Source organism: Bactrocera tryoni, chromosome 5, assembly GCF_016617805.1.
Source record: "Bactrocera tryoni isolate S06 chromosome 5, CSIRO_BtryS06_freeze2, whole genome shotgun sequence".
NCBI lineage: Eukaryota > Metazoa > Arthropoda > Insecta > Diptera > Tephritidae > Bactrocera > Bactrocera tryoni.
This window is the reverse complement of record NC_052503.1, coordinates 26,260,684-26,281,653: the sequence shown is the minus strand read 5'-3', so window position 1 is coordinate 26,281,653 and position 20,970 is coordinate 26,260,684. Positions and strand designations below refer to the sequence as shown.

The 20,970-nt window shown below is 34.9% G+C and overlaps 1 protein-coding gene and 1 long non-coding RNA gene across 3 annotated transcripts in view; both read right to left on the bottom strand.

The window, feature by feature from the left end:
• Positions 1-12,957: 12,957 nt before the first annotated feature.
• On the bottom strand, positions 12,958-17,017 carry LOC120777289 (putative phospholipase B-like lamina ancestor). Its single transcript, XM_040108500.1, has 3 exons — positions 16,034-17,017; positions 15,274-15,390; positions 12,958-15,209 (listed from the first exon to the last, which is right to left on the bottom strand). The coding sequence occupies exons 1-3, from the start codon at positions 16,291-16,293 to the stop codon at positions 13,553-13,555; spliced, it is 2,034 nt and encodes a 677-aa protein (XP_039964434.1). The 5' UTR covers positions 16,294-17,017; the 3' UTR covers positions 12,958-13,552.
• LOC120777290 overlaps positions 17,013-20,970 on the bottom strand; it is a 38,402-nt gene continuing 34,444 nt past the window's right edge. For both annotated transcript variants that reach the window (XR_005705502.1, XR_005705501.1), the window contains exon 3: positions 17,013-17,049. This is a non-coding gene — a long non-coding RNA (uncharacterized LOC120777290). The remainder of the gene's footprint in view (positions 17,050-20,970) is intronic.

Below are 20,970 nucleotides of genomic sequence, written 5' to 3'. Positions count from 1 at the left end.
CTTGTATGTGCACCCCACTTGCAAATCGACAGGACCAACAATACAGGACACAATAGGATTAAATGCTAAACAATAGGAGAATTTATGCTAAGCAAAGTTTCAGCAGCAAACAGGCAAAAATGCAGACTTGGACGCCTACCTGCCATTCCCACTCGGCCGAATTAATAGAGAAGCGACAAATTTTCAAACCCTAGTGTGCCGCCGAGTGCTTTAGTAAGGCGGCCGAGTTTCGAAATGCTGCTCACCTGCTCCCAAATTTTCGTTTGTGTCTTTGTTTGTGTTGTTGCTATGAATAGATTCCATTTTGCATGGGGCCAAACTTTTTAAAGGATATTCAAAATGGTGAAATGCATAAACTAACTGTACTGTGCAAAAAGTTACTGAGCATGTGGATGTTGGTGTGCATTTGTGTTCTCTGCTTTATTTGTCCACCTGTTTGTCAAGGTTTGTAGGCGGTTTTAGATAACAAATATAGTCTGCCAAAAGGCAGAGGCCTTTGCAGAGCAAGAAGTGGCTTTGCATTTCTCTTCAATGGAAATTAAATTATGCAAATAATTAAATTTTCACAAAGGAACAACTAAAACTTGAAAATTGTTGACCAAATTCGGTATATTCGACCTATACATGTATGCAGGTGGGTGTATTTTATACACCGTTAAAGCAAGTATGTAAATTATGAAAAAGTAGCTCGAAGCTCTCTCAACGAGAGAAACACCCGAAACATTTAGTTGAAAAACCAAACAAATCTTATGGTCAACATACCCACCTTGAGACCCCCATTCAGTTTTGGATAATATGCGACCGAATAGACGACGTCCAGCACGCAGTGAGGAAGATATAGCAGTCGTACCTAAGTGTGGACCGTTCTTAGTAACTCCGACTGACGTAGGGAACGACTTGGCACATTTTTCGTCGGGATCTTAAATTGAAAGCGTACAAAATACAAGAACTGAATCCACTTGACCTTCCCAAGCCATATCGCTTCACTATATGAGCTCTTGAAAACTTTCAGGAAGATCCGACGGTTTCGAATCAAACTTTGCTCAGCGATGAGGCCTATTTCTGGTTCAATGGGTTTAGAAATAGGCAAAATTTCCGCATTTGGGACGAAGAGCAACCAGAAGAGATTGTATAGCTGCCATTTCATGAAAAAACAAGGAAAGACGTTAACTTCGGCTGCACCAAAGCTAATATACCCTTCACAGATGCTTTTCTTTTATTATAATAACTATGTGTTCAGTTTGAATGGAAGCTATATGCTATAGTAATTCGTTCTGAACAATTTTTTTGAAAATTATATTGTTACCTTAAGCAGTAATCCCTACCAAATTTCGTGAAGATATCACGTCAAATGCGAAAGTTTTATATTTTTTATATGCTATAGTAATCCGATCTGAACACTTTCTTCTGATATTACATTATTTCTATAAACAATAACTCATACCAAATTTCGTGAATATATCTTGCCAAATGTAAAAGTTTTCCATACAAGCCCTTGATTCTGATCATTCAGTTTGTATGGCAGCCATATGCTATAGTTAACCGATCTGAGCAATTTCTTCGGAGACTACATTATTATTCTTAGAAAATAACCTGCGCCAACTTTTGTGAAAATACATTGTGAAATGTGAAAGTTTTCCATACAAGAACTTGATTCCGATCGTTCAGTTTGCATGGCAGCTATATGTTATAGTGGTCCGATATCGGCAGTTCCGACAAATGAGCAGCTTCTTGAAGAGAAAATGACATTTGCAAAATTTCAAAACGATATCTTAAAAACTGAAGGACTAATTCGTATATATGCAGACAGACAGACGGACAGACAGACAGACGGACATGGCTAAATCGACTCAGCCCGACATACTGATCATTTATATATATACTTTATAGGGTCTCCGATCCTTCTTTCTGGGTGTTACAAACTTCGTGACAAACTTAATATACCCTGTTCAGGATATAATAACGGTTTGGTATGGTTTTTGGAATAATCGGTCAACATTTCTTCAAAAATTAAGCCAGTGAGTAAGTAACCGACTGTTATCGCTCCATCATAACCGACTATTTGATGTCTGAAACTGAAGCTCGTGATCTCGGCGACATTTGGTTTCAACAAGACTTCCTGGACATCGCATCAATCAATGGATTTATTGAGAGCACACTTCAATGAGCAGATAATTAAGGCCGGTCGATTAACCACCAAGATCGTGTGATATCATACCATTAGATTATTTCCTGTAGAGATATGTAAAGTCTAAACTCTATGCGGAAAATCTCGCTTCGATTGAGGCCTTGGAGCAAAACATCACACATGTCATTCGTCAGTTACCAGGCGAAATGCTCGAACGAGTCATCGAAAATTGTACTTAACGGATGGACTATCTAAGACATAGCCGCGACTAACATTTGAAAGAGATAATGCTCAAAAAATAAATGCCAAAGAATGTTCTTTTGAATGATAATAAACATTCTAAATTGACTTTGAAGTGTTTATGTGTTTTTTTTAAGTAGGGAACCTCGAAATGAATCACTTTTTATCTCAAACAAAACAAATAAGAATTTAAATTTGCAATTCGCTGCAATTTTATTAACTATACTACGCATGAAATCTTATTTGCTCAATTGGTTGTTGAAATGAATATATAAATAATTAGAACAATAAGAAAGAGTCTGAAAACCATCACTATTATCGCAGTTTTTAATTAAAAAGGTAAACAAAAATCACTTAAAGTTCAAAAATAATTAATACTCACGTTTGCAAAAGTTTGAGGACGCGGTGGCGGCAACTGCGTCGGTGGCCGCATTCCCAGTTGTTGTGGAGGAGGTGCTGGACTATAGCGTGGTTGATGCATTTCGTTCACTGGAGGTTTTTCGCTGAGTTGATAAACTTTTTAGTTCTAAAAATAAAGTAAATAAAAATTATGAAATTATTAAAAGTAATTAGTAGAATTTTTAAATATTTGAACTTAAGAATAATAAAGCAATGGAAAAATGGAGTGTAATATCATAACAAAATTTTAAAATAAAGTCAAACAAATATATCCATATGGGAATGTATTCTATCGATGGTTGAAGTTTTTTTCATTTATTTGTGCTCTACACTATCGCCTGTTTACTAAATAGCAATAAAAGGTATAAAAGACTTTATGATAAACGTCTTTGGGCTCCAATATCTTATTATTAATCACAACTTTCGACACAGTCATGGAGCTTGTTGCACTAAGAGAACAAATTAGCCAATGTCATATTACCCATTAGGGTAGCTTCACTTTGCCTGTATCAAGAAAAAACATTTTTGAAAGAGTTGCTTTAAAACTCAATAAATAACCCAAAACCTGTAAAAAAGAACCGGATGATTCTTTGTACTGAGTTGCACATTTAATTTGACCTTTAGTTTGGCTTTTAGTTGATTGCTCAGAAGTTCACAAGAAATTACAATTTAGCGAGATTTTGGAGCGGTGATATATTTTAATACTGAAATTTCTGCTGATAACTATTTTCATGTTAACTTTGAAGATACAGAGAAAAAATGTTTAAATTAGTTTTTAGCTGGAAAATTAAAGTTCATAAATGACGATCTCTGATTTCATCAACAAGTAGGACACAGTTTTTGTGACAATCGGTCTTTTGCGAAAAATGTAGTAATTTTTTATCAGAGTAAAAAACCTAAAACTTAAAACTTAAGTACTGAGAATGTCAGCCATTAAGGTGAGTATCGAGCAAAGTTCCCAAATAACTACGAGAAGGTCGTATGAGTGAAAATGCTATATCAGACAAATTTTACCCGAACTGTTCCATTTACCATAAACTGCGATCGTAAACCAAATCGAAATCGTATCGAAACGTGTCAATGATAGACTCGTACCAAAAGACCTGAATCGTTTGCAAGAACAACGTTAAGTAGAGGTTGCAAAAGACATACTTGTCAACGTAACTGAGAATCCTACGGATCATTACTTATGACCAGACGTGAGTTTATGCGTATGAAGTCAAAGCTATCCAACAATGTAGCGAATGGCGCTCCAAAAATTAGCCGAAACCAAAAACATCAACAGTCCAACGGAAAGGCATCCCAGCACATGCTTTTAATACTAGTAAGTGTATGATGGTCAGTTGATCGTTTGCAACTTTTTGGCTCAGGAGGCTAAACGATAATAAATATATTTGTATTAAAATATGTAAAAAGGTTAGGTTAGTTAGGTAGGCAAATGAGCCACGCATAGACCAGTTTGGACCTTTGCGATACCAGATGGAGTTCTGTTACGAGGTCCATGAAGAGTAATCATCCTTTAGGATGCCTGCGCTTGACGCGAATTTCAACAGACTATGTGGTGGTCCAGTGTATCATACCGTGGGGACCCCAGACGCTAACAGCGTAGTCTTGCCAATACGTAAAAAAGTAATTATTTTTGTTAGTCCGGGTTAATTTTGATCAGATCAATTTGCCTTATTTGTTTAGATAACTTATACTATCTTTTTATACAAATAAAAAACATTTTAAGTAAATTAAAGTACATATAAATATATCTATATTTATATAGTTTATTTATATATTGGCTTACCAAATTGGAAACGCGTGGATGTTATTGACAGTGGCACTCACACGACTTGAAATTTTACTTTGATATTAAAAATAAAAACTTTGGAGACTGTAGGAAGTCAAAAGTCGTGATTTCTTTCGTCAAAACAATTTTTTTTAATTAAAAATATTTTCCACTGCACATAATACAATTGAAAATTTTTTACTATTATTTTTATTGGATTTAACACTTTATGCACTCACTTTCGTTTGTTGTTTTTTGTTTATGCACTGTAGTTTCTTGTTTATTATAATTATTGGAAGTCGCTTCTTTCTTTAGCAAACAATTTTGAAAAAAAATCGCGTGGTTTTGTAGTTGTTGTTTTGGAATTATTCTGTAGGAATATGTATATGTAAGTTTGCATATATTGTTGGCATAACAGCGTTGTTCTTTTGTTTTGGCTTATAAGCACTTCACTGTTGCATTATTTTAGTTTGTATATTTTTGATACAAAATATTATTTCAACACAGTTATTTTGCTTTAGAAAATTCAATTCACTTGCCATTTATTTGCGTTAATTATAAATTTTGTTAACACAATTTTTTTTTAATTTTTATTAGTCACTGAAATGGTTTGTGTTTACAAATATTTTTTTTCGGCAAAATATCACTTAAATATTTTTTTTTTTAATTTTATGCTGTTTATTGCACTGTTTTGGAGAAAGCTCACTTAATTTTTTTTTAAATTTTATTCGATTTAATTTACTTATTTTTGGAAAAAAAATGCATTTAATTATTTTTTCACTTTTTATTGTATTAAATCAACTGTTTTGGAGAAAGCTCACATAAATTTTTTTAATGTGAATTTTTATTCGGTTTAATTTATTTATTTTTTGAAAAATCTTTTTTTAATTTGTTAATTTTTATTATGTTTAATCAACTGTTTTGGAGAAAACTCTCAAACTGTTTTAAAATTTTATTTTTTATCTTTCGTTTTAAATTTTTATTCCAACACACTTTTTCACTGTTTTTTTTATTTACGCGTTCCACATTTTTGCCTAAATCTCTTTATACTTCCGCATATAAAATTTTGTTATCAATATGTATAATATTATTGCTTTTTGTTGTTGTTATTAACGTTATTCACACAACGCACGCCCACAAAATCATTCACAAGTTTTGTATATTAATTTTTGCAAATTTTGTCATGCGCCTCAGCTTCTCAGCGCATATATGTATATTTTTGCCTTTTTGTTGCTTTCACTGTGTGTTTTGCCGTTTTTCGTTTTGTTTTTTTAGCTTGTTTTGTTGCTGTCACCTTTAGCTTGTTGCTTTCCGACACACTCTACACACCACAATTCTCTTATCAATATCTTTTCTCCTTCTTTACGTCTTACACTTTTTAGCACTTTTGTTTTTTCCACAATCTTCCCTTGGCACTTTACTTTGCTGACACTTTGCGGCTGCGGGCAATTTGCAAAATAGACACAGGTATTTTATTAGAATTATTATTCTGCAATAAATTAATGCTTATATTTGTATGTTGTGGTTTTTGTATGACACAGCTGTTGTATTAACAGTTCCTCTGCAGAGAAGTGGCTGCGTAAATAAAGCAAAAGTGTGTGTGGTCTTTGGAAGACACTGCTGAGCAATTTACAGGTGTTTTGTTGTTTGTTTGTTTATTTGTATATATTTTTTTGTTATTGATAACACTTTGCACTCAAGTGACTGTTTGCTGCAAATTCCGAATTCCGACACACTTGCTACATTAAATACTATCAAATATATTTGTGTGTATGTGTGTATATTGGCGTTGATTATGCAGTTAGCAATATGATATAAGTATATATGTATATTTTACACAATATGCATAAGTTTTTATTTGTTTTTGTCTTGTATTTTTTTTTTGTTTGTATTTAGAACAGTTGGAAGCGACAGTTTGATTGTTCGAATAGACAATGTTGCAGTTAAAGTGAGCGGAAGTGACACAGCTACTTTAGATTTTGCCGAAACACTTTAGTGAAATTAATTTTTTTCGTCAACAAATTCAGTTTTGTTTGAAAATTGTATTGAAATTATTATTTTTCATCTACAAAATCAATTTTGTTTGAAATTAATTTTTTTCGTCAACAAATTCAGTTTTGTTTGAAAATTGTATTGACACTTTTTATTTTCGTCATGAAATTCAATTTTGTTAATAAGAGTTTTACCCGTACACGGATTTGCGTTTATTGCTTTCGAAATATATCGTTATGCTACATACATATGTAGGTATGTATGTATTATATTTGTTAACTACAAGGAAGCCTTAATGCACTTGCGGCACATCGATATGCTAAATATAGCCAATTACACAAAAAATCGTCGGCGTAGACTACAAAAAGATGTGAAGTGCGCTTGGTAAATAAATTGCAGCTGAGTTAATACACGTTTGCAGTTAGTATATAGATTTCTTGTATGGTATTATATATGGTTTTTATGTATTATATATATGTATTTCAAGTATTATATCTGCATTTTTTATAATGTTTTCTCGTATTATTTATGTTTTTTGCAATACTTTCTTAGTTTCACTTTTAGTTGTATGCAACTTTGTTTATTTTATTTATTTTTTTGTGTTTTATTGGAAAATTTCACTCAATCCACTTACGAAAGGCACACGAAACAGTCTGCGGTTCCGGTTTTTACGCCCATTAATTCTTAGTACACTATTAGCGCTTATGCTACTGCATTGCTGTATTTATTTATTGTAGATTTCGTAGTTTTAAAACATTACCTGCATGTTAAAAATACTATGTAATTACGGTATTTTGAGCACATAAAATTGTTAGTGTTTTATAAATATTTTTTTGTTTTTTTTTTCTCAAGCTTTCAAACTATTGCAGCCTTCACGCAATGTTTGGTGAAAATTTTCATTACAAAAATATTTACTTGCGACCTGTAATTAAAAAAAAACGAGGCATTAAAGTTGTATTTTCAAAAGTAGCAAAAGCGACACAACAGAACACTAATTCCCTCGGAGTAACCAGCATGGCATTATGGCCAACTTCGTTCTCCACCCAAATCACATTAAATACATAAATGTATATACAACAAAAAAAAAGTTCACTTAAGTTACACCGCAGCTATAATACCCTTCACAAATAAAAAAAAATGTCAACAAGAAGCTATATGACCTTGCCTTTCACAATCACACACGCCAAATTTCATGAAAATATCTCATTTTTTGAGGGATCAGTTTGTAAGGCAGCTACAAGCTAAAGTGGCTTGATTTAAAAAATTTGTTAACAGATCGAGTCACTGTCTTGGAGAATATTCAATGTTAAATTTCATGACAATGTCTAGTCAAATAAAGAATTTTCCATAACAGAACAAGATTTTGATCGTTAAATTTGTATTGCAGCTATATGTTATAGTACTCCGATCCGAACCATTTTTTCGCAGTTTAAATCATTGTCTTGGAGAATAATCAACGTTAAATTTTATGATGATAACTCGTCACATAAAAAAGTTTTCCATAGAAAAACATAAATTTGAGGGTTCAGTTTGTATGACAACTACACACTATATTGGACCGTTATCGGCGGTTTCGACAAATGAGCAGGTTCTTGCAGAGAAAAGGAGTTGTGCAAAATATAGAGGTGGACAGACAGACGGATATGTCCAAATCAACATTTATATATATGTATACATACATACATATGTATGTATATTCTAATGTATCCTTCTGGGTGCTACAAACTTCATAACAAAACTAATATATTCTGTTCAGGGTATAAAAATACCACAAACGAAGAGGCAGCAATATCAGTAGCACATACAAGTGTAAAAAATCGAGCAGACTCCACCAGCCAGCATTTGTGCAACGTTGATATGGCAGACAACGCCGGCGTCGCTTCATTTGTGTACCTCTTTGTGCCAGTGTGTAGGCTTAAAATAGCCTCAGCCAACTTACAAGTGTACATACATACATATGTATGTAATACACATGTCTTTATGTATGTACATATGTACATATATATGTATATAAGTGTGCATATATTTTTCTCGTTGCGTAGACGTGAATATGCAACTTTTTAATTAAGTGACCAGCGTAGGCACAGCCCTACAACGCAGCACGAACAAACCTTTAAAATTTTTACACAAACTAAACACTTTGGTAGTTATTTAAGTTAGGTTATGGTTAAACGTTTAGAAACGTCGTAGAAATACGCTGCAAATGCAGGAGAAATGCAACACAATTGAAGAAATTTGTTCTCAATAAATTTTCTTTTGTGCTTGCGAATGCATAATAAGCACATACATACATACATACATACATACATATATATGTACATATGTACATACATATATTGAATGTGTTTGATTTGTTTTTGTTGCTTATGGCGACAAAGTTGACAACCGATTAGCCAGCGCGTCCACCCCGGCTTTTTTCCACTGTTTTTTGCAGCAACTCCTTGCTCAACACCTTGCGACAACTTTAAATAAGCACACACAATTTATAATTTAAATACCGTACTGCATTTTAACAATAACAACAATATTCTTCAATGAACTGCGAATTAAGAACGCAAGAAATTTGCGCTAATGAAATCTCATTCACTTCCTTGTTTACGCGTCTGCTTGCACCTGCTATCTGCTTCCGCTTGCATTACTTCTACAACTACCCTCACAAACACACATACGCAAGTTTACGTGCTATATAGTAAGCAATTTTCCCAATTAGACTTTGCTTTTCGCCCTACGCCGCGGCCGCCATTGAGCGGAGTCCCAGATGCCCATAAATTTCGATTTCGGATTTGGTTATCGCTATCAAGTCCACAAGGCTCCCTTTACAATTTCCAATGAAGAACACTGTTTTCTCCGATACTACACTTGTTTGCTATAGCCACTATATGCACTCCGATGTACTAGAATTTTCATACCGCAAATTTTGCTTTCTACAACTTCTGCTTTGTTATACAATTTCGGTGTGATTTTTGTAAATTTTCAACATTTGCGTGTTTTCGCGACTGATTTTCCGACCACAAAAAGAATTTGCTCGTTGCTTACACAATAAATTATGCACTTTTGTACCAAAAACACAACAATTTGCACAAAATGTCTGAAATAAATGCGGTTGATTTCGCAAAAATTTGTTTCTGCTTCTGCTTTGTATTTTGCAATTAATTAAAAAAGCATCGAACTGTGGGAGAGACGTGCTAAGAACACAATGCGAAGACAAAACCGCGAATGGTCAGGGTTGCAAACGAGAGCAATGTAATGAGAATGTTTTGTACTTGTGCGAAATATTTACGCTGTATTTACTCTGTTACTTCGCATACATTAAAAATTGAATAAAATTCAATAAAATATATTACTGAAAACATTGGCAAATATTCTTATTAGCCCACTTGATTTATTACTACAAAATCGTAGCCAGTTGGTCCATTTGGACAACATGCAAAAACCAAAACAACGCAACACCGCGTCGCTGTCGACGTCGGCGCCACAACGGCAATGATAAGAAAAAAGCGAATGGCAACACAAAACAACGAAGCCGAAAAAGTGAGAAGAAGTCAAAAAGCAAATGCAGCTGAGAGCGGCGCCTTAAAATAAAGAGAGTAAACTGCTAGAGAGATTACTTTCTCTCTCTCTCACTCAGTCATGTAAACAAATAGAATAGTGATAAGAAAAGGTGAGATTGACTTCGTATGCTGGCAATGCTGCATATCACCTGTTACTATTACCCGATAGATGTCCGCTAAAGTAACGGTAGTTATTTGACGGTATGTACGTCATTTCGCATTTCTCTCTTAATTATCAGTTTTGTCAAAATGCGTACAATCGTTCCGGAAGTTATAAAAATTTATTTTTACATTTTTTTAATTTGAAAAGAAAGCGAGTGTTGTGTAAAGTGTTAAATGATAAACCGAAGCTTATATAAACGTTGTTTACTTCATATAAAGAAAGCAGTTTGACTATCGGCTGTACATGCGAGGTGGCTGAGAAATATGGAGTTACTGAGTAAGTTATCGAGGTGCAAACATTAAATAAGAATTAGTAGAAAGAAATCCATTTTTTTTTTTAAATAAATTGAAGGTTTTATTTATAATGTTCCAATTCAAATACTCATCATATGTCCGATAACTTGTCGTTTTGAAGGTAATTTCATAATGTCATTCTCATACAAACCAAAAACGGGGATTGTCGATTTTCGCAAGCTTCTCTGGAGCGAATTTGTCGTCAACAAAACTATTCGTCATAGACAGGAACAAGTATTTATCCCCTGGGGCCAGTTCGGACTATTATGTTATGCATAAGAACTTTCCAACCAAACTCCCGAGCTTCTGGCGATTCCTTATTGTTGTGTGCCGACCAAATTTGACGAGACTGAACACGATTCTTCTCCTATTGATCAAAGCTAGCTTCTTTTGGGATTGATTGCTTTCTGACCGCCTATCAGTCGTAAATGACCCACTTGACATCACCAGTAACCAACCGCTTCAGAAATGGAACGACTTTAAATTTTAATGCGATTCAGCAACGATTTGCAGATGAAAATTCCAAGCCCTCGTATTGAGCTTATTTTTATATCCAAACTTATTTAAATGGTTTGGTACGATTTTTTGTGGAATGTTTGTTTATTTACTTGAAAAACGATGGATTTTTTCATGCTAGAATTCATATTTTGATCAGAAAAAGTTCCTGAAATAAAATTAATGTTACAAATTTGAGCCAAAACTGTGTTTAGTAAGTCTGCTATTGAAGACTTTTTAAAGTGGAGCTCTTAGAACAACGCTCAGGCACTAAACGTTATTTTACATTAACTAACCACAGACTTTTTCTGTTAGCAACTGGCAGTGAAGTGAGCTCTAATGCTGAGGTAAGGGTCAAAATACTTAGTTCCCGTTGCCACTTTCTACTACACAAATTCGGTCCCCAATATTGCATTTTCTTCCAGAGATAAATGGGAAAGGGGCGAAATGGGCAGGAACATAGAGCTAAGCTTCTATAGGAATGGGTCCAAGCTAGATAATCAAGTGAAAAGTAGTGTAGTTTCTGAAAACTTATATTTCAGAATCGCCTTCCGACTTCCATACCACTGCAGTGTTTTTCAAGCGGAAATCACAGCAATAAAAGGAAGTGTGCTCACACCAAGAAATATATTTAAACTACTATATATACAGATAGCCAAGCGGTTGAGAAATCGCTAAAGTCTCTTAGTTTTTCATCAAACATAGTGAAAGACAGCAAATTGGGAATACTGTACAATGATTGTTGTAGAAGGTGTAAGGAGATAGAACAAGAAGTGACTACACAAGTATTTTACGCGAATAAAAGGAAAAGAATCGCAACTAGGGCCGAGGGTTTCTGAACAATATCTCGGAACTTGCACAAGTAACACATTTTGTATGGATAAACATCATCAGAAGCATATGTAGAGTAGTTCAGAGAGAAGTGAGTGACGAGATTTCACAATGAGCTTCCTAAAAGCCTAAGCGCATCGTCAGGCATTCACTCTACCTGTTTTCATCATCCTTTCTTTTTAAGGTAAATAAATAAGTTAGGTAAGCTAGGTAATCTGGTAGGCCAAACAGCCACGCATAGACCAGTTTCGGTCCTTTGCGATACCAGATAGAGTTCAGTTACTAGGTCCATGAGGAGGAGTCATCCTTTTGCACCCAGATAACTCTTTTTATCGGGTTTTGATTTTCTTTACCATGTTTCTGTCGAGATCGTCGTATAAACAATGCTCGAATTTTCCAATGTTGATCACATTTTCGGGTGTTAGCCGGACACCATTCTTAGCAATCTCGTCCACTATTTCATTGCCCTCGAAGCTTTTGTGACTTGACACTCTGTAGAAGTGAAGTTGCTTGCTTCTGACAACACTTTCCACTGCTGCCCTGCTTTTCATGGCACTTTTGGCCGATATGCGATACGTGGGTACTGCCTTGATTGCTGCTTGGCTGTCTGCGTAGATAATAAGTCTGGAATTGTCTGCAAGTACATTAGGGGTCAGCTCCGCGACTTTCGCAATAGCAAAGGCCTCAGCTTAAAATATACCGCAGTGGTCCAGAAACTTAAAAGGCTGCCTTGACAGTATATCCACGCACCAACTCCATCGTCGGTTTTCGACGTTTACTTTAAACCTTCTTGTTTGCCCTTCTATATGGAAATACTCCTGCAGTCAGTAGTCGCCCCGCCGATTTTGCTTCCCAATTTTTAGCGAAGAGGTCTATAAGTCGCAGGTTTATCTAGCTAACTTTTCTCACTCTTTCCTCCACGTTGATCTATCACAGCAGTTTGTTGTCCCAAGATACTTGGTGCAGTCCTTGATGAGAGTTTAACCATTTAACGAAGGGACCCTCCGTAGAGGAATTTTGTGCTTTATCTTAAGATAAATAAATGACACTTCTTCCTAATGTAGATCATCCTTCAAAATAAAACCAAATAGTTCTTTGTTTTATATTATTTTCTATTTTTATGTATTTTTTATTCTCACAATTGCTCTGTATAAAAGTTAGAAATCTTAAACCGATGTTGTACACACAACTGGCAATACATTCTTATTTTATTTATACAAAAGAACATCTTAAAATGGACGACACTATGGAAGACTAATATTTACTTTCTTTACAATATAAATTTTTATATGTTTTTTTTAGACTATGGACGCACTAAAGTTATATAATTTTCACAATTTACTATTTTTTTATAAAAATAAAATCGAACAAGTTTTCACAAACGACTAAAAATCTCAACAATTTTCTTAGAAGCAATCGATACGAATTCTTTAGAAATCATAAAATTTACTAAATAAAAATTTGTTTTGGTTTTTACACGGAGTTTGGTAGCACACCAACGAATAAATTAAAACGTAATGCAAAAATGGTTCGAAATTCCACCGGCAAATTAGAATGAAAACACACACGTGCATGTGTGTGTGTGTGTATGTATTTATGTATATACAAATGTAGGAGTATGTGTGTATGTATGGCTGTCTATAAAATTAAATACAAAAACTGCTACTCGATTGGCATAACCACCGCTCACCACGCCCACTTCGGTGACACCTTGCCAAAGTTAAATTCATCCGGGTGACCTTGATGCTCAACATCCGACATATGATTCGCTACCTCCGACCACTTGAACGGACCACTCGACGCCTCGCGCATTGCGATCGCTTGCATGTCATTGCGCACCGAACGACGATCGGTGATGCGCTCCAACTCGGCCAGCTGCGCCGCATCATCGATGCTCACGCTCAAACGGTCGTCCTTCAAATTGGAGGCAATGTCTGTGGACTCACTGGCCACACTTGCCACCGACTCGCGCGTTTGTACATGCTGCAGCCGTATGAATATGGGACCGGCGAAGGCATGATAATCACTAATACCGATTTGCGCATTGTACGAGAACAATTTAATGTCAATATTGCCATAGGCCACGGACTCTTCACCCAGCAGATCGCCACGGAAACCGTGCTTGCGCATAAACTGATCGACTGCCTCCAGATTGGTGAGCTCATCTTCGAGTTTGGCTTTCATATCGTCATACGTGTTGTCAGCCATTAAGCCACTGGCTTGTAGCATTTCATCGAAGTACGGCACACCATTGGCTATCCATGTAGAATTCTCACCGGTTAGGAAATTCTCGGACACATCCTTAAGATGCATGCGTCCGGGCAACTGTTCCACGATCCACACCAAACCCTTATTGCGATTGTGACGCTCACTAATGGCCGCTTCATCGGCGGCGTTCAAAGGCAACGCAGCGTCATCGTGTTTTTCATCTTCCGCCAGCGTCATATATAAATTGTCTTGTGGTCGCAATTTATTCAAGTCCACCGTTATCCACTGTTTACAACCAGTGAATGGGTGACGTGACATTGCCTTCGCCCAGGTGCGTCGATTCTGCGCAATACGATTTGCGGCCATGACGCGTGCCGCCAACGGCAGCGCTTGCGTGACATTTACCGTCTTCCACAAGTCGAGATTCTCATTCTTAATGCCCACACCGCCGACAATTGATTGCACCTGACGTCCCTTAACAATGTAAAAGTCATCGGTGGAGCCGAGTATGCCGGGATAACCAGTGAATGTGATGTCTACGCCGGGCACCGTATTCGAGCGTTGATTCGGCGAAAAGTGATAGTGAAACTTGTAACGTTTCTGTATGCGCAACATTGAGGCATAACTAGCGGCGGTGCTGTGGCCGAAGAGTAAACGCCATGTTGGCGAATCGCCGGTTTGAAAGATTTTCGTTAGCATTGTAGCGCTTGGCAGAAAGAAGTTCTTTGGTCCGGTTTCCGCTGCCGCAATAGCATCAGCTGCCTTGTCTTCAACTTCAACTTCCGTATTCTTAGACTGCGCAGCGGCATCTGTTTGATTATCGGTCTTCAATACGAAATTCTCAAAATATATTTTAAGATCTTGTATATCGGCCGCTGCATTCAAGAGTAGAAAATCGGAGAATGGTATTTCCTCTTCGAGATCTGAACGTGCACGTGATGCGCCGCGTATATAGCCAGTCTCTAGACCCTCAAGTTGTCTAAAGTAAAGACTGATCTGATGCCAGTAGTGATCATGTTCGCCACGTTGCAAAGCCGTCTCCTTGATGCTCATGTAATTCTCGTCGAGTAGCTCGCGCAGCCAAGTGCAGAAATTCTGTGAACTTTCATCACGATTACAGGAGGATTCGATGGTGCTGTGTTGGACGAAGTAAATATTTATAATATGCTCTCTTGTGTTGTAAATAGAGTATGACTTACTTCTTCCATTGATTATAGATGTTGTTCCATGTTAAAGAGCCCTCAAGAATGCCAGCACCGAAAGCCTGTACCCAGTCGGGGTAGGTTCGTTGTGTTTCCACCTCTATTTGCGCCCAACTGTAAAATAAGAAGAAAGCGAAATTAAAAAATGAAGTAATGAAGTTATATGTATATTAAAAAGTTCCTAACCTCAATGGCAATGACTACATATCTATCAAAACAACAGTGAAGGGTTCATAAAGTCTTCACAAGATTTCAATTTGATTGGGATTTCTTTAGCAATTATTTACATTTTTACAAAATTAAACCCATTACTGGTCTGTTAGGTGCAATGAGTGAAACAAAGTACCCGAGAAGAAGTGCCTTAAAACAATTTGAAAGGATATTAGGAATCTTAAGGAATTTTTCTGTGGATATGTTAAAGAAATATTCCTTAAATTATAATAAAGAATCTGTGGAGGGGTCTGAGCCACACAAAGGCGGATCCATGGAGAGGTGGGGGTTGGCTAGGGAAGAGTTCAACCCCGCAAAAGTAAAAGTTATACCTTATTTCCAGTGAGTCTACAGTTACACATTTCCCCCCCTCCCCCTAAAAGTTTACACAATAGCCGACCCTGAAACCACATGAGAACGAGCTAACTAGAGGGAATCAAATTACTCGAATACAGAGTTTCTTTACAAACTTAAGACTCCACTGCTAATGTTTCTTTCTAGACTACTTAAATCTCCAAAGGCATGTTTTCTTTATTATAGCACTTACCCATTCTCATAGATGGAATCCTTGTAGCAGACTCTAGCAGCACCCTTTGGAATGTTAAGAAGATCATTTTGCTGTTTCCAGTATTCAATGTGAAATCCCGTCTGTTTCGACCAAAATGCTGTAGCACAGTAAGTGCCATTATATTTCGGACGTTCCATGTAGCTAATGAAGAAAGCTCCGATCACAAGTAAACCAGCACCGATAAGGATGTAAGTCCCTATCCGAGTTTTTTGCCAAGATGCTCCGACAACTTTAAGCATTGTTCCGGCCGTCTTGAAGCTTACTGGTTACAAAAGCGAAAGAAATACGTTTAAGCGCCTAAAACGCTGCTTAATATTCCTACTTTTCTTTGCTCCTTTAAGATATTTGATTTGATTTTTTTTGTTTTTGCTAAGATAAGAGCCTCTTTTTTATATTGTATAATACAGATTATTTTCAGTTAGAATTGATTTCACAAGTGATATTTAGCTGGTAACGGCACAAATATGCTGTGACTAGGGTCTTACACACGGCTATAATTGAGGTCTGCACGTGCCGCGTATGAATGTCCAAAGCTGCGGCGGTATGTGCCGATGTTGTTGGCTGCTACAACAACAACTGTGTGTGTTACGTTGGCACAAGCGAGGTGGTTAGCACCGAGGTATAGGGTTTCTGTGGCCACTTTGACTGGCAAAACGACCGTGTTGCTCATCGGAGGAGGCGTTCAGGACGCTAGCTGTTTTGTTCACGGGAAAGAAACTACGTTCTGTGTTGTCCGATTGTTACTTCCTTAATATGGTTTTTTGTTTTGTGAACTGTAAATGCAAATCGCTGGTTATTCGTTTTTAGTGTGGCGGTGAATGCCTTAAAATTTGGTATCTTCTTTTTAGAATCAGTTGTGTTGGAGCACTTTGAAAAACAGGTTTTAGTTGCAGATTTTTGAATACCAAAATTTTTGTTGTTGCTTTATTTTATATTTGATTTGTAAAATTTGTAAAATAGGCTGAAGTTAATTTGAGTTTTGGTCAATGAAGTCCCTGGAAGAAGAAACACATATATGAGATAAATAAGCTGGAAAAATTTAAAAAATATTTTTTTTGTTTTAATATATTTACTAGTTAAAATTTTTTATACTAAAAAATAAAAAAAACTAATAAATATTTTTTTATTAATTTTTTTTTATTAAAATTATTATTATTATTTTTTTTTAAATTTTTAAATAAAATAATTAATTCATATTTTTTGCTTTTTAAATAAAAACATAATCAATATTTTATACTTTTTATAGAAATCTGCAGCGCCAAGACTAGACTACCCTTTCGTGTATGACAGTCGAACTCAAGCAACATAATGCTACCTAAAAGGTAAGGACCACAATATTTATACCAAATGAACTTAAGTAAAAGAGTGAGAACTTTAGCAAAGAAGAGCACAGTAAAGATCGCATGAAATTCCAGAAGTATCATACTCTGGCCGTTTTCGAAAGAATAAGTGTAGATAAACCACAAAAAGTCCACAAAAAAAATATAATGTATTGCCTCCTCAATACTAAACTGGCATGTCCGGTACGTCAAAACTCATTAGAAAATACCAAAAAACTAATTATACTATATCTCAAAAGTTTCGCGTGCAAAATCAAAATTGCAATAATTCCAATCACACACCCACCTAACCTCACTTGCTTGTTTTATGATGCCATTGCTTCAAATTAATGGCACTTATTCGATGAATGAAGCCAATTTCGGGTTGCGTAGAAAATCCCTAATAATGTTTATAAAATCATCTAATTGAAATTCTAAAATTTATTGCCGAAAATCTTTATTAAGTAAATATTTATTTATGCGAATTTTGGCAGCTTGTGGAAAATTTTAATGCATTTGTGCCAATTACAGTTATACCATATGACCCAGAGCATAGAGCTTATTAAATATTTGTGGAAAAATGGAAATCATAAAATATATACCAAAAGTGAAAAGTCGATTTGTTGAAAAGTACATTCAATAGATAAATAATTTTTAAATATTTACTTGCAGACAGGCGTGGGTACTGCGCTTTAGATTGTAGAAAATTAGACCCTATGCAAATAAGCAAATAAATAATCGCTAAAGTGCAAATATTATTCCAATAAATCGATATTTTCCAGCAACAGCAGATAAACAAAAGCGTGCGAAATTATCTGGTATGCAGAGAATTCATATTTATTTTGAAATTTCGATTTACTTTCCAATATTTTAATGATTATTAATATTATTAATTGATTTAGAGAGCAGCTCCCACCTTTACTCCCACTATTTCTTGTAGTGCCTTGTGAACCTATAGTTGATAGTTTATCGTTCTTGAGTAACACACGAAATGTCTGCGCGACTCTCATTCTCTTTCTACTTCTATAAGTGCGTTTGCTTGCGAGATTCAGAATGCACTATTTCTATGGCATATCCACGAAATATGAACCTCAGTATATAGAAAGCGCCGAAGATAATAAAATATCATACCCTATGTCTTTGCTAAGTTCTCAAGAAAATTAAGGAGCGCACCGAGGGTAAAATTAAAAAAAAAACGATTTTTTTATTTTATATTTTTTCATCTTTCAATAAATTATACTTTTAAGTATAACATACTGCAATTTGAAATCGTTGTCTCAAATAGTTTTTGAGTTGTAGCCTTTTTAAATGCAGTCGCTCAGTTCAATCAGCTCCATCAGTTTATGTTTAAAAATGTTTTTCTTAAGGGCTTACCTTGGTTTAGGGGTTTCAAAAACTAATATTTTTTATTGCCTTATTAAATTTTACAACTTCTCTAGAGTATTGTCCTAAATTTTCAAGTTGATCAGAGCAATAGTTCCGGAGATACAGCCTTGAGGACTTGTGTGCTCGAGGCGAACTAAACTAAGTGCGCAGTCTTTAAACGCGTTCCCTCTCGAAACTGTGTTTTTGAAGACCGTTAGCAAGATTTCTCGAGAACTACTCAACCAATCTTCATGAAATTTTACACAGGTCTTTGAGATACAATTCTTAAAGACTTGAAGAAAGATTTTTTTTCGATTACAACTATTTGAATATGTATGTTTATAACCATAAAAAATTCTAATAAAATATTATATTTTTATATGAGAAAAAAATTTTGGAAAAAAGGCTGTTTTTTACCCCAGGAAACCAAATTTCGTTTAAGGAATTTGGCCAACTGAAAGTCCGAACTTATTGTTTATTGTAAAGCATTATTTTCAAAACGGTTCGAAAAATAAAAAGTCAAGCCATTGTATAAAACTACAGGTAACAAAAGAATCAGCTGTTCTCCAAGAATTGTCCACAGCTGAGATCACTTGATCGAAATCTACCTATTTTAAGCGCAAAGATGTACATAAATATAATGTTTTTTTTTTTGAGAAAGTACATGTAATGAAAAAAATTAATGAAAACTTCAAAAATATTTCCGAAACGAAAGTTGATTGCATATTTATTATTTCTGCTCACCACCGCTGAGGTTGCAATATAGACGCGTTACCAATAATTTTGCGGTGTTCGTTCCCCCAGGAGGCCTAATTTCACCCTCATAATTGACACAGTTCTAAATCAATCTACTTATAACAATAAACATATATAAATAGGCGAAAAACAAATATATAAAAACAGGTTCACTTCAGAAATATATTAATTACATAAACAATCTAAGTCAGAATAATCAACATGAAATAATTTAAACAAAAACTAAAATAAATATATGAAAATGAGTTACAATTCAATTGTATTCATTAACAAGACAAGTCAAAACAAACTACTTTTATTAATAAAAACAAAAACAGAATTAAATATAGATAAATTAGAAACAATTTTTTAAATAATTCGAGTAAAACTGGAAACATCTAAAAATATTTTAGACGGAACTTTGTAAATTTAATGTTTAGGAATTTAAATAATCGAAAGAAATTGGAAAATGTAGCAAATATTTAGTCGTAACAAGTATTGCTGCCAACCCAGTTTGCATATGAGTCGATTTATGATATTTAAGATTGGTTACCTGTAGGTTTTTTCAATGGGCCAAGGTATTTCTAAAGGCAAGACTGGGCATCACAGGTAAATTGCAATTTTAAAATTTCCTAAAAAATCCACTTGGACTTTTTAATATCAGAAAAAAACCAACTATTCACATATAAAAACAGTTCAATTTGGAAATATCTCCAAAGGATTAGTATAAATTCAATTAACAATGTTTCTAAAAATCGATTTTTGTATTGTCTTACTAATTTCTACAACCTCTATAGAGTATTGTCCTAAAGTTGATCTGAGAAATAGTTTCGGAGGTATAGCTTTGAGAACATGTGCGCTCGAAGCAAGCTAGGCTATGTGCGCCGTCTTTCTCGAAACTATGTTTTGAAGTCGGTTGGCATGATTTCTCGAGAACTACTCAACCAATCTTCATGAAACTTTACGCAGGTCTTTAAGATACAAATCTTAAAGATTTGGACGAAGGATTTTTTTCGATTACAACTATTTAGGAAAAAATGTTGCAAAATTTGTTTTCCTTAGTCCAAGTTCAAAGTTAAGGTTTAAACTAAAACACGCATTTTTCACTTTAAATGATCCTCTATGGAGTTTTCCGAGGGAAATGGCGTCGCAGTGGTCGAGTTTAAAATAATTTATTCCAAAAATTTCAGAATTTTTTTATTAATTATGTATGTTTGTAAGAATAAATAATTCTAGTAAAATATTTCATTTTTTTATGATAAAAAATTTTTGAAAAAAGGCTGTTTTTTACCCAAAGAAACTCATGTAATCCTTTAATTATTCACTACCTTTTTGTTCCTATTTTTTAACAAGTAGGTTACCTTTTATATTTCGAGATTTGGCATAACTAGTGTTACAATCTGGCAACTCACACTTTTATTGTAAAGTTTGACATTTTTGATGGTATACTTACAAAAATGTTTTGAAATACGAACGCTATTAGTGTTGGTGACAGTA